This window comes from Diceros bicornis, chromosome 6 (assembly GCF_020826845.1).
Source record: "Diceros bicornis minor isolate mBicDic1 chromosome 6, mDicBic1.mat.cur, whole genome shotgun sequence".
Classification (NCBI taxonomy): domain Eukaryota; kingdom Metazoa; phylum Chordata; class Mammalia; order Perissodactyla; family Rhinocerotidae; genus Diceros; species Diceros bicornis.
Genome location: NC_080745.1, coordinates 71,224,099 through 71,238,095, shown reverse-complemented (window position 1 = coordinate 71,238,095; position 13,997 = coordinate 71,224,099). Strand labels below are relative to the sequence as shown.

The 13,997-nt window shown below is 41.6% G+C and overlaps 1 protein-coding gene across 3 annotated transcripts in view; it reads left to right on the top strand.

Annotated features, from left to right (window-relative positions):
- SORCS1 (sortilin related VPS10 domain containing receptor 1) overlaps window positions 1-13,997 on the top strand; it is a 477,606-nt gene that overhangs the window by 299,997 nt on the left and 163,612 nt on the right. For all 3 annotated transcript variants that reach the window (XM_058543953.1, XM_058543955.1, XM_058543954.1), the window contains exon 5: window positions 12,650-12,723. In XM_058543953.1, coding sequence (XP_058399936.1) covers window positions 12,650-12,723 — 74 coding nt within the window. The remainder of the gene's footprint in view (window positions 1-12,649; window positions 12,724-13,997) is intronic.

The window sequence follows — 13,997 nt, the reverse complement described above, 5'->3', positions numbered from 1 at the left end:
TAGTCAGGGAGAAATGTAAATGGCCAAAAGCCCTCAAAATTTGTAAAATCAGGATGTTTTGATGTTTTAGTCTTTTTTCTTAGAGAGAGAAATCTATCTGTGATACTCAAGGTCTAGGTGGTTGCCAAGAGGTAAAATCTTTCTTGAATGGACATGTGGCCCTCCAGGCACCACCAGAATGACGAGGGGAAAAGGTTCAGAGCCTTTTTTACCTTTGAAATTCTAGAAGTAGCCCTAGGAAGCCCTGTTGGAGGACTTATATAGTATACAGACACAGGAGCTAGACTCCTTAACCTCTGAAGGGTCTGTGTGAGGATGTGCCTTTGGAAAGCCCCAGAATTTCTAGAAAAATTGATATTATGCACATTATGAAAATTTCATGTCAAATGGGCAAAGGGACACTGGTCATGTAAAGTCACACCCCTTAGACATCTTACAAAACAGAGTGGATCACTATGGACACTCTGAAGAATTCCAGGTCATTTATTACAGGAGCACCAAAATCTTGCTTTCCTTTATTTATTTTTTTATTTCTGTAATTAATCAATAGGCAAACCAAACATTCTTCTTGTTCTCCTTGTTTCTTTGCATTTGGAAATCGAGCAGGTAGGAGAAGGCAGATAGAGTTCTTCACTTCACGGCTAGTTCTCCCTCTCTTTCTTCCCTCAGTACAGGAAACCACCCAAGGAATGTTTAACAGCAGGCTGAGTCTACCAGATTACATCTTTATTTTAATTTGGCGATAAACTAGTGTACAAACTGTGCTACAAAACATTGCCTCCAACGGCATCTCTCAGTCTGTCTTAAACACCTCACTAAACATGATGTGTTGGGAAACATTTGAAATGAGAGAAAAACAAAACGCCGATGTGACTGAAAGAAAGAAACAGGAGAAAAGGATAAGAGTATGCATATACCTCAGCTTTGCCCACCACCCTGGGGCGCTGGGCTCAGGGTCGCTCTTTTAGAGATTGTGCTGCTGGAGCGATTTACAAAAGGGACAGTCTGCAATGTTGTGAAACGGACATGAACACTCCCAGGACTCAAGCTACCTAGGGGAGGAGAGGCCCCATTGCTCTGCTTATCCAGGCTGGCAAGCCCTCTTCCTCAGGTAGTTCTGCAGAAGGTCCTGCTGCCCCTGACCGTAAGCAGGAGGGACCACTTTTCTCCCATCCTCTGTGGTATTCTTCTTCTCCCCACCATTGTGGATGTCCGAGTCCGTCTAGGTCATGAACTCAATTCCTGCATGGACAAGCAAGAAATCTAACTGAACAAAGAGGCTGGATCTGAGCTGTGGGAACCAGGAGAGCAGATGTTCATTAAGAAGGGTGGGGCCCAAGGGGATGCTGGGAAGCTCCAGCCTGCTGTTCTTCCCACTGAGGATGGCTTGTCCAATGTCACCAGACCTTCAGATGTTTTTGAGAGAAGTAATCCTGCATTGTTTGGAATGTGATATTTTCTTATTTTTAAGTGTTTACAAATAACTCAAAAATTTAAAACAGAAAACTGCAAGGCAAATAAACCTCTTCTGCTGCCTTGTGTTGGTCCTCGAATCACTTGTTTCTTTTCCTTCTATCTTTCATATCATCTCCGGTTCATGGATCTCCCTGTCGATTTTATTTCAGGAGACGTTGCATTGTTTTGTGAATTCAAAAAATGCATCGAAATGAGTGGTCAACTCTGTAGAGGGAAGACAAAATCTTTAGGCCACCCTTCATTTTGTAGCAGTTCTAGAATCTTCACAAGTTTATGTTGTCTCACTTATACTGGAGCTCTATGAGTCCGAAGTCCAAGTAATATCATGTGGGGACCTGCATGATTCCTCCTCTCGTCTATATTCCAAAGAATCACAGTTTATGTAAGAAATAAGAAGTCCTAAGGCTTGCGTGTTGGCCTCACCTTCAATATTTTGGCACCCAAAATCAAAACATGATGTTGAAGGGGAAAAACATGTTTCCATAAGGAAAGTTCTTTTCACAAATAATTGAAAGCCTAAATATTAACAGTGCATATTCTCTGTATAAATGAAGGCTGACTTTGAGTTAAAATCATATATTGATAGAAAAGGAAAAATATACTGTCAATGTGTTTGATAGCATACAATAGAATTTTAGTAACATGCATAAAAGTAAATATAAGGAAAAGAACTACTTTTAGTTCTCTCTACCAGTCTTGCAATGTTATTTAAACAATTTCATATCCATTCTGAAAAAAAATCTTCTCTTTATTCCTTTTTAATCTTTCCTTCCATTTCCTGACTGGGCTCTAACAGAGGGCTGCTTTGAATGCCAGGCATTCCCTGGGAAATAATGACCACTTGATAAGGGAATAGATGTCATTTTCCAAAACTCAGTAGTACTGGTTTGTCACTACTGATAGAAAATAGAGCAAGCTAGGTAAGAGTGTCAGCTCTCTGCTCTGTCAGGCCCTACCAATGGCTGTGTGACCTTCAGCAGGTCACTTAACTTTACAGTTTCTCCAACTGTGAATACAGTAATAATAACAGTACCTGCCTCACAAGACTGTTTGAGGATGCTGTGATAATGTACATAAAACACTTAATGCAGAGCCTGGCACATAGCAAGCATTTCATGGATGCTAGCCAATGTATTATTCAACAACCGGAGAGATAGCTGACCTAGTGTGGCATAGCTGGATTTAGATACAAGGCTGCCTCAGCAGTAGTCCAGTGTCTTCCCAGTACCTGCAGTTATAGTCACTTTAGTCAATTTTGAATGCTTTCTTAGTGGATCACTAGAAGGTACCATGAAATCAGAATGAATGGAGCAAGGAAGAACCAACATACGGTGCTCAGAAAATATTATTGATTATAATAACAGTAAACCATTAAATATTAAAGTATTTGTCATCACAGTTACTCTGTGTTGAATAGACCTAGCTGACCCTTAATGTCAAAAGGGCAAGACAGAAATAAAAGATAAATGGATCCTTGAAATTCGGCCTCCTGGGGATATTCAAATGATTTCTGAACAAACACAAATAGTTAGGAAAGTGATATCTACCTAATGCCATCACGTTTCCCCACGGCACTGCATTAAGTGAAAAGGCACTCAGTTATTTATAAGAAATATGTTGAGCATTATATACTATGCTGGTTTGGCAGGATTTCCATGTGCTTGAAATTTCCCAATGTCAGAGCTGATTTCTAATCTCATGAATATGTAAATAATTTAAGTATCCAAGTACAAAACTGACAATTAGAGTAGAAACCAGGGAGCTTGCTAAATGTCAACCCCAATGCTTGTTTATAAAACAAATTCTCAAGCCGAAATGCCATCATATGCAAACAAGGAAGGCCTACGTTCCCCTCCTATACATTGTTTAACCATGTTGTATCATTATTTTTCAGTTGCTTCCTGGAACGGTTTGATCTACCTGTTCCTAATGATTTGAATGAAATGGGCTGCAAGAATAAGGAGAAATGGACATTTTAAAACAAGTGATTGGGATTAAGGTTTGGACAGGCACAATTATGCTATTTGGTAGCTATTTAAGCTTTGAAATTTTTGTTCGTGCAGCTTTTTAGCCAGCTCTCTTGGTCTCTTCTATGCCACCAACACTTGACTGAATGGATCAAGATGCCTCCTTAATCCGTGCACCAGTCTGGGAAAGTTTGAAGGACATTTGACCTCAAAAGAGAGCATGGATCTCTTTCTTAAATGAACTCAAGGGATAACCAGAAAAGACCTATCCCTAAGGGAGGCCCTTTAAAAATGTAGGAATGCTAAGATTTTCCTGCATTCTTCCTTGTCAAGAGTGATTGCAACCATTGATGTCGCCGAGGAAGGTAGTGGTTTTGGGAGGAGGAAGTCCCGGCCTTGTGAATAGGCACATTTTGGGAATTTATGACTCTATGGTTTTCACATTAAAAAAGAAAAGTTAAAAATGTTATCTTGTCCAACCTCCCACCTTCAGTATATAGGATATTGTAAGTACGCATAACAAATGGCACATTCAGTGTCCCAGGAGATCCAGAGGACCAGCCAGGATCTCATAGCTGGCAAGAGGAAGAGAAACCAGAAGTTAGGTATCCTTCTAAAATTGCCAGGTTCCTTTACTGAGCTATACTTTTAATGTAAAATATTATCAAATGGAACGGCACAAATTCAGATCTCCAAGGCTCTCACTCTCCTGTCTTGCTTAACACTAGTGCCTGCCTGGCTGGTCTAACGACAGGCGTGATGAGAAAATATCCCAAAACAGGACTTGTGATCCAGACGCTGCTCCAAGAAAGGCCATGCTAAGCAATATTCAACCTCAGAGGGTGGGGACATGGAAGCATTGTCTAGGATCCTTCCTTTCTTCCTGAAAGTCTGGAAGAAAAGACAGCTAAGGCTGCAGGCAATAATCAGCAGCAGAAAGGCGGGAGAGAGAGAACTAGTATTGACCATTTACTCTGTAGCAAGCACTCTACTAGGCTTTTCACATTGATTACTTGACTTTATTCTTACACCAAATATTAAATGTGTCATTATACCCATTGAGCATTTGGAGAATCTGAGGCTCCAAGGAGTTAAGAAAATCGCCCGAGGTAGCATATCAAGTGCTTGGTAGAGCTGGGATCTACCCAGGTTTGACTGTCTTCACACTCAGTCCTCACTGCACCAAAACATTTGCCTCCCTAAAAAAGCCATTGTGATATTTTTCCTTTTCTTTACTTGCCATTTTTTTCCTATTTTTATTTAACCTTCTCTCCCTGTCCAAACTACCATGAGACCTGTTCCCTCTCACAGATGCTGTGGTACCCATTTCAAGAGCTGAGTTTCACAGCACAGGGAGGACTGTTGTTTGATGATCACAGGGAAGAGGCAGGGAGAGGGAGGGACCTGCGAACAAGAGGGAAGTCGCCACTGGCTGGCTTCCAGGCACCCAGAGCCCCTGGTGATTCATCACACCAGCTTGTGACACTTTGAGGGACATGAGCTCTGTGACCTCTGTACATCAGCTTCCCCAACTTTGCACCAGCTCTAGTTCCAGAGGTTTGATGTAAAATCTCCCCTGCGCAGGCAAAATGACGGGGGTTTTCAGAAGTGGTCGTCTCTTATGCTCTACATCTGGTCATAATATTTTTTCTTATTTTGTTCTGTTTATCTGTTGTTTTTTGGTGACGAATATTGGCCCTGAGCTCACATCTGTGGCCATCTTCCTCTGTGTTGTATGTGGGATGCTGCCACAGTGTGGCTTGATGAGTGGTGCATCAGTTCACGCCTGGAAATCGAACCTGTAAACCCCGGGCCACCGAAGTGGAGCTCATGAACTTAACCACTACGCCACCAGGCTGGCCCCTGTTTGTTTATTTTTTTAATATTTTTCCCTTATCTCCTTCTCACACCCAGGGGCCCTGACTAATCCAGGTGCTCATCTTTTCCTTGCCCTGTCAGAGTCACCTTCTAACTGAGCTCTCTCTCCTCCGTTCCGTCTTCACACTGCTAATAAATCCGTCTTTTGGAGGCACAGTTCCAATTATGTTTCAAGTGACAGTTTTCTCCCTCTGCTTCTTTTTCTCTCTCAAGACTGCTGAGCTTCATCATCTATGCATTTAAATAATGGTGTGATTATGTGGTTATTGAAGGCTACTCATTTTTTTCATCATTGTCTTGATATTGAGGGATTTGTGGTATAGATCCTTATCTTAGTTTCTAATTATTTTATTTATCTTGTATTTGTTTCTCCAAACAAACTCTTCCATCTTATCATTTTCCTGTATACTTTTAGACCTGGGTACACAGGAAGTACCTGCAGTTCAAACTGGCCCACAGTCATGTATTGACCTTTCCTTTCCAGCCAACCCCGGTTCCATATGTCTAATCCCCTAAGCCTGCCTCAGAGTGCCAAACCCAACTGTGGGGCATGTGACAGACTTCAGTGACAGCTGGGGAATGGCCAGTGACAGATTTGATAAATCCAGCCTTGGAAGAGATTGATGGAGCCAGTGACATGTCGTCATTCCTGCTTGTTCTTCGGCAAAGCTTAAATGCTCAGCCTTGATGTTCTTGTCTTTTGGCCTCATTGACATTTGGATCCAGTCTACATTAGCTCATCACAAGTTTTGGTAGGATTGCATCTATCCAACCTGCTCCCAGGCTCTGCTTATAGCCTCTGCTCCCACTTTTCTTTACCCATCCCAGCCAAACTGGGTCTCTTTCAGTTGACAAAAGAGGAACAAAAACACCACCCTAAGATTTGTTGCTGTGTTTATTTGCTCAGACTGACCCATCTGCCCTGGAACACTCTTTCTTCACATCTTCATATTAAGAAATTTTAACTGTACTCCTAGGCCCACCTTGAAAGCTTTGGCAGATTCCCAACTTTTCCTCTCCTACATAGCCCACCATAGTGCTCTGAACAGAGTATTACATTACTATACGTTGTCTGTGATATATCCTGATGAGCTAGCTTTTTCTTTGAGGTACTTACATCTTTCGGGATTGGGGAGCTAGTCTGGGATAGTCATCGTGGTTCTTTCACTATCCCAGTCCCCAGCAGCCAAGAAGACTTGTATCAGCACTTAGCGAAATTTTAGGAAATTATTTTAGGTTTTATGAAAGTATTTAGCCAGAATGTGGTTTCCCCTTAGAGTGAGTTCTGGCTTTCTCTTGTGCTGTGAATCCAGAGCATCAGAGCATACTTCCGAAGACCGTGGGTTTCTTTGGATTGATTTTCTTTCCCCCTGTTGAGGCTGGTGGAGGAAAGCGCTTCATATTTGCAATGTCTCAGGCCAGTCATTAGGAATTTGTTTGAAGTCCACAAGGTACTGACAGGGAGGGGGAAATTTCCCCCTTGTCACCTCTTGAGTTCTTGTGGATGGATTAATACGAAAATTGACACAAGGAATAATAACAGGAGAAAAACCAATTTAATTTCATGTGGATGGGAGGTCTTGAAAATGATTCTCAGATAAATGACCAAAGTAGGCATCTTTACATCTTTTTACAAAGAAACAATAAATTTGTGATGATTTGACATGACAAAGAAACATAGGGTTGGGTCCTTAATTAGTAAAGAACCTAAAACATTCTAAGCAGGATTTGGGCTTGGAGTAGTAAATTAGTAAAAAGTAACCAGGTTTGTTTATACAGACTTTCTGGCCCTGAGTTCCCTAACTCTGGTGATAAGGATAAGGCTGTCTCTCTCAGCCTCTTGGTGCAAGAAGGGCAACTGTCACATGGGAGATTTATTTCCTGCTTTCAAGGGAAGGGAGAGGGTCAAAGTGTTCTTTTTGCACCAGTTGTTTCTCAAGTAATTTTAATTCAAAATAATTAATATGCCACTGTGGCATATTTCAGGGTGGCTTGCTCTGGGCCCCAACAGTACCATCTCTTTCTTGCTGAAAAGAATACAGTAACAGCAGTGAGGACTGGGGAATCATGAGGTGGATGAGTGCTTTGAACCCAGGCCATCCCCAGGGCAGTATGAGAATGAGGCTAATAAAATAGAACTGGTAGGATTTTCTGTCAGCCTTTTCAACAAGCGCAATTTGCAGGACTCCTGCCTCTAAAATGTTAAGGGCAGAGAAGCAAAGAGGAGTAAGCAGCCAACCCTAAGAAGAGCTGACAGCAGGAAGTGTTCCACCAACATGGAAGCCTCTCAAGGAGCCTATGTGGAAGAGACCCAGGGACCTGCCTCCTGACTGGGAAAGTCGCTATAGGGAGCTTTGTGGTGAAAGCATCCAATCCCATCAAACTAAGACTGAAAACACATTATCACTCTTACCTTCTGCCAAATTGTGTCCTTGCACCGATTTCCTAGCTGCCAAAGAAAATTCCTAATACGTACCTGTCTAATAATCTGAAAAAAGGGGCTGCATTGATCTGATTTAGAAATATTGAGAAGACTTTCCAGGGACAGTGACGATTGTAAGCTTTTGCATCAACACAAGGAAGGTGGATTCTCTTCAAAGAAAGATGCTACTCCGCTAGGAATTCAACCAAAATGTGAATGGTAAGAAGATGGAAAATGAAAGTTGGAAACAGCTGTTCTCATACCTTCTCTCAGCCCATCTTAATCTGCTGTAGATTAGGAATCCTAAGGAAAGTCAGTGACTCTCACTCTTTCCCACTCCCAAGCTATTTGTCCCTCTGTGGCATCCCTCATTATTCTCCCTTGGAGCCTGTGCCCTCATTCAACTTGCAGCTCTACAGGCCTCCTGAGGATGGCAGAGAGGAAGGAACAATTGGTTAAAAGCTTATAACAAAACTAACCCTTGCAATTGCATCCTTTGCAATTAACTGTGTTTTTATCTGCACTCTTCTTGTAGCAGACAAAAGCAAATGGCAAGAAAACAAGCCAATGTGAGAGATGTCTAAAAAGAAAAGAAAAGAAAAACCCTTCAGGAGAGGAGCATGGCAGGAAGGAGAGTGTTGACAGCCCCAGACCAGCATAACGACAGAGTGGAGGGTTTGGCCCTGAGGTTGCTCATAGATCTTGAGTGTAGATGAGCATTAGGCCTGTGTTCATTAAGTTATATTTACTGAGGTAGGGAAGTGGTCTCAGAGTTTAGAAAGATTTTAGACAGGAATGATTTTCTTGCACTCTTAGTTAACCAAAATCCTTTCCCTGCTCCTTTTCTAAAATTGCTACTCATCCTATTTTTTACTAGTATTTTGTACCAGTGTTAACAAAACCCAAAACCCTCCAAGAATGGCATTTTGGGGTTCATGACAGAGGGTTAGTAGATCAACACTGTCCTCGTAAAACTAGTTCAAATGTTCTCTCTTCCTGTCCCTAATTCTTTCTCTCTCTGCTAGACATCACTAGAGAACGAACATTGCTGCTGCTTTCTCTAATGTGACAGATAGTAACGATAGTTCTCAGTTCTCTGTTATGACAGTCAAAAGAACCCTTGGAGCCGAAGACAGACAGGAAGGGAAATAAATCTTATTTAGGTGCTGCCAACACTATGAATTTTATTAAAGGCCGTTGACTCCGTCCACCCGAAAAGCCTTCCACTGGCAGCTGAGACAGAGTCATTGAGTAAAAGGCTTTGATACCATTCCCTTCTTTGTGGAGGAAAACTTTGCTGTCAGACTCTGCAGGTTTAATTAACACGTTACCTTGAATGACTGTGAGTTGTTGTTTTTTCCTTCTGTTAATATAACACCAAGCTGGACAATTAACTTCTTAGGGGAAAAATGTTTAAAGTAGTAGGTGGAGTATACAGGGCAGCTTTGTCTATGGGTGAATACGCAAGACCTGCCTGCAAATCCTTGAGAATTTCAAATGTGCTGGTATTTATAGATTTTTTTTTTTTTTTTAAGATATAGGCTCCTAGGGGCCGGCCTGGTGGCATAATGGTTAAGTTCACGAGCTCCGCTTCGGCAGCCCGGGGTTCACAGGTTCGGATCCTGGGCCTGGACCTATGTACCGCTTATCAAGCCATGCTGTGGTGGACGTCCCACATATAAAGTAGAGGAAGATAGGCATGGATGTTAGCCCAGGGACAATCTTCCTTAGCAAAAAAAGAGGAGGATTGACAACATATGTTAGCTCAGGGTTAATCTTCCTTAACAACAACAACAAAAATACCTACATATAGGCTTCTAGCTATGGATCCATGGAAGCAAAACATATTCCTCTGATAAATTACCTTTGCCCATTCACTGGGAAACCTGGGTACTTTGCTAGGTAGATTCATCCTTAGGGGATTTGCATGGTGCAAAATCGATAGTTTTTTTCCTTGATCATCTACTCTGTGCTAGGCACTGTATAGATATAGAAGGATGGGATTCTGGGCATATAAAGGCTTTGTGATCTCATCAAAGAGGGAGGGAGTCATCTCAGATATTTTAGAAATAGATAGGAAGGAATTTCTGCCTTACATTAGTAAGTAGAAGGCTGTCTTCAAAGGCTACTAAGAAAATTCAATGTAAGTATGTGGCCTGTAGTTTGATAGCATCTTTTATTGTACCATAGTTCTTTGGAAATGAGGCCATTGGGAATTTTAGTGTCTAGGAGAGGGTTCATAGAGAAGGTGGCCGGTGAGCTGGTCCTAAAAAGAAGACTGTGTTGAGGTAGGCAAGTCTTGAAGCCACCTCTGCCAGAGTGGGTAGCATCAGTGAAGGCATGGCAAGGGTAGTGTGCCCAGGTATGAATGGGAAGTTGAGAAGGTGAGTCCACCAACACCAAAGGCTACCTTTTGAGAGAGGAAACTGAAAAAGATATCATTGAGCTGAATAAGAGAGGCTTGGTTTATTGGATTGCTTGGTATACCTACTGCTTGAGGGCCCTCTGGATGCTCACAAATAACAAAGCAGGCCCTTGAAGAGGATAAAAACAAATATCATGGGACATACCTGACTGGTCCACAGATTCTGAGTCCAAGCCTAGGGGGATCAATTAAAAAAAGCATAGAGGAAAAAAAAACACTGACGCTAACACCCAGCAGTGCCTCAGAGAGATGAATTCTGTGTGGGAGCATGGATGGCAATCCCTTGGTGAAGCTGTATGAGCCCTCAGAATTTATATGTGATTTTCAGGATATATGTGAGTCCGGCCTTCACACAGAGAATTATTATTATTTCAAACCACCCTGATTCTGTTACATTTGCATAAATCTTTGTATGTAAATATAACATTTATTTATATGTAGACGTTAGGGACAGACAATGGTATGAAAACTCTGTTCCCTTAAAGCTCATAGAAATAAGTGCAGCTCTGAGTTTAAAAAAAGCCAGAGCAAGGGGAGAGGCAGAAGCAGACACTCCCAGATCCCAGAGCAGTACTTGCTGTTGTTATACAAGTCTGCATATTAAAATGCAAAGTGTTCAAGACATGCTGGGAAACAAGAGGAAGGATCTACGTACTCTGGCTGCTTGGGTTCTGCATCAAGAGGGAAGGAGTTGTCTCATCCTCTGTTATCTCTGTGAGGAGAACTGTCTCCTCATCTCTCCTTGGCACTCTTAGAATGAATCAAGCATGAAATGTACCCAGGAAACCTTTTTCCCCCAGGCATGATGGGGCAGAGAAAAATAATAAGACTTGAAAGAAAAAGCCACAGATTCTCTTTGGCCAGGTGCCCAAATACTGTGTAGTTGGAGCCAATCGATCTGCTTGCTTTCATAGCCAGATATTTCAGCTTTTTTTTGGCTTAAGAATGTGTTTTGATCCAGTGGACACCATGCCACAGCAAGCTCTTCCAAGAGTCAGTAAGTACTCACTTGAGCTGACTTGTTCCTTGGATGTGCCTGGTGCATCTGCAGCTTTGGTGAGTCACTGGGTGGTGGGTCATTTGACCCTTCACTGAGTGCTGGGGCTGGAGGGAGGACAAGGCTGGACAATCATGGTACTCGGTACAGCGTGACTCACCATCCATTCGCTGTGGGATTTGGCAGATACGATGGTGAGAGATTGGGGTGTGAGTGGGTTACAGACCAGGCACAGAGCAGAAAGATGTTCCAAATGGTATTTTTCAAATCAGTAGCCAAATGCCCATGGGAACCAGGATGCCTAGAGCAATAAGAATCTCTGGGCTGCCAACAGAGGACGCTTCTAGGGGCAGAAGAGGGTTCCATGGTGCTGTGAAGATTATTGGAGAGGAGCAGAAGTGTGGGGCAAACCAAGATGAAGAACAAGCCCTAAGAAAAGAAAGACATTTGCAGAGGATGGAGTATGTAGAGGGTTAGACCCTGTGTCATGAGCAGTATGTCTTTGCAGTTGCCTTTGGAGAATACTGAAGCAGTGTAGCAAATGAACTTGAAATCTTACCAGCTGTATAACCATCTGTAAAATGGCCATGGTAACTTCATATATCGCAGGAATAGTGTGTGGATTAAATGAAATAATGTATGAGAAACATTTGTATCATAGTAAGAGCTTAGTCCTTGTGGGCTGTTGTTATAGCCTGAAATTCCTCTGGTAACTATTAAAAAGACCAACACTGGCTCCTCTTGCCTGCAGCACTAATTCTGGTTGTCTCAACTTTTTCCAATTGCCCTCAACATTTTCATCTAAATCTATTCGGATAAGCCAGGCTTATTCATATCCTATATGAATATGGACAGATTCACATTCCTGTCCTTATGTGTCTTACCACTTTGACCTATGTTGTTCCCTTTGTGAGTAATGACTGCCCCATTTTTGTCAGTTTGAATACTGTCATTCATTTGGATCCCAGCTGAATCCCCATACATCTGTGAAGCAACCCTGATTGACTTCTGAGTCTCCTTCTTTGCATTCATTTATCACTGGTGGCCTCAAGCATTTCTTGTTATTTTAGTCAGATTCAGGTTATACTATCTGCTTTTCAAGAGCCGAGTCTAGATTTTGCATTTCTTTGTATCCCACACAATGATCTGCATATGCTAGGTCAAGTGGTACAGTTGACTCTGTCACCAGGCAGGGCAGGGTATGAATCCCAGTTTGTTCTAATATTTAGTGGGCATGTGGTTTCCAACAAATCACTTAATCTTCCTCAACCTTAATTTCCTCAACTGTAAAATGGGGATATTAATATCTGCCTTGCAGAATGTATGTGAGGAGGAGAGATGATATATAGAACACTCACTTGGCATATGATGGGTGCTCAATAAATAGTAGGTAATATTATTATTATTACTGACCCAGTAAACTGATGTTTGTGCATTCGATGTATTATAGGATCACGGTGCTGAATAATTTCTCTTCTCTACAGTTATACAGCTCTGCTGAATTTGGAAGAAGGTGGCAGCTTATCCAGGAAGGAGTCGTACCAAACAGGTTCTACTGGTAAGTTTCACTTTATTTTGTAGCATATTAAGATATCACCTAGTAAATGAGCATGGGATTCTTTTCCTCACCCAGAGCTCTCACATGAGGTCTGTTCTTATTGGGATATGCCCACGTCCTCCAGGGCAGGATGTAACATTAGAGTAGTAAACATTTTAAGGGAATGTTAAAGCAGTGTCACAAATTATTTAATGAACCCAAAATAGATACTTGAGATTAGTGAACAGCAAGGGCTTTGTAACTGATGTTTTGTTATATTTTGATGAGACTTGTGAGACAGACACTTAAAAAACATTTTAATAGTGATTTTTATTACTAACAGCATTATATACACATACATTAGATGTTCAAATAAAGGTTTTCAGTGTAAATAGGTAGATATTCTTTAGTCTAAAAGTGGATCTTCCTCCCATTCCTGATTTCGAGGCTTCTAGACCTTCTCCTCTTCATATGGGACACAACCAATGTTCTTAGTTCCTTACTTATCCTTCCATATATGTTCTATGAATTACAAAACATATATATATATATATATATATATATATATATATATATATATATGTATGCTTAGTCAACTTGAGCTACTATAACAAAATACCATAGACTGGGTGGCTTAAACAACACATTTATTTCTCACAGTTCCAGAGGCAAGGAAACCCAAGCTCAAGGTGCTGGCAGATTCAGCTCCTGGTGAAGACCAGGATATTTCAGAGGGCTGCCTTCTTGCGGTGTCCTCACATGGGGGGGGCAGGGTGGGGGTGGAGGGACAGGAGCAGCAAAAGAAAGAAGGAGACAAAGAAAGTAATATTCTTTTGTGTGTGTGTGTTTTTTTTTTTACCAACTGAGCCCATCCCCCTGATTAAACTAGAGGTGGCCACCCTCCATGGGTGTGGGTGGCTACAATTGAAAAGAAGGGGAATAACACAATTCCTTTTGGCTTTTTTGAGTTTCCAAGGGCCTAGATCCTGGTAAACTAAGAAGAAATACGAAGCACTCTAGTGTAATTTTGACATTCGTTATCAATCCCTTTTGAATTTACAACCTAACCCCTGCCAAAAGATATGACTCTACCTTACCCTAATTTATGTAATCTGCCTGTGGAAAAGACATTTAGGTTGTTTCCAGACTTTTCCTAGTATAAAAAGTGCTATAAAGAACTAGCTCAGGTAGAGTTTAAATATCCCTTGTTCACATCATTCAGAATCATTGGGGCAGTGACCTTTTAGAAGCCAATGAGCTCCCTGCAACTATGACAATAAAAGACGTCTCCCCTA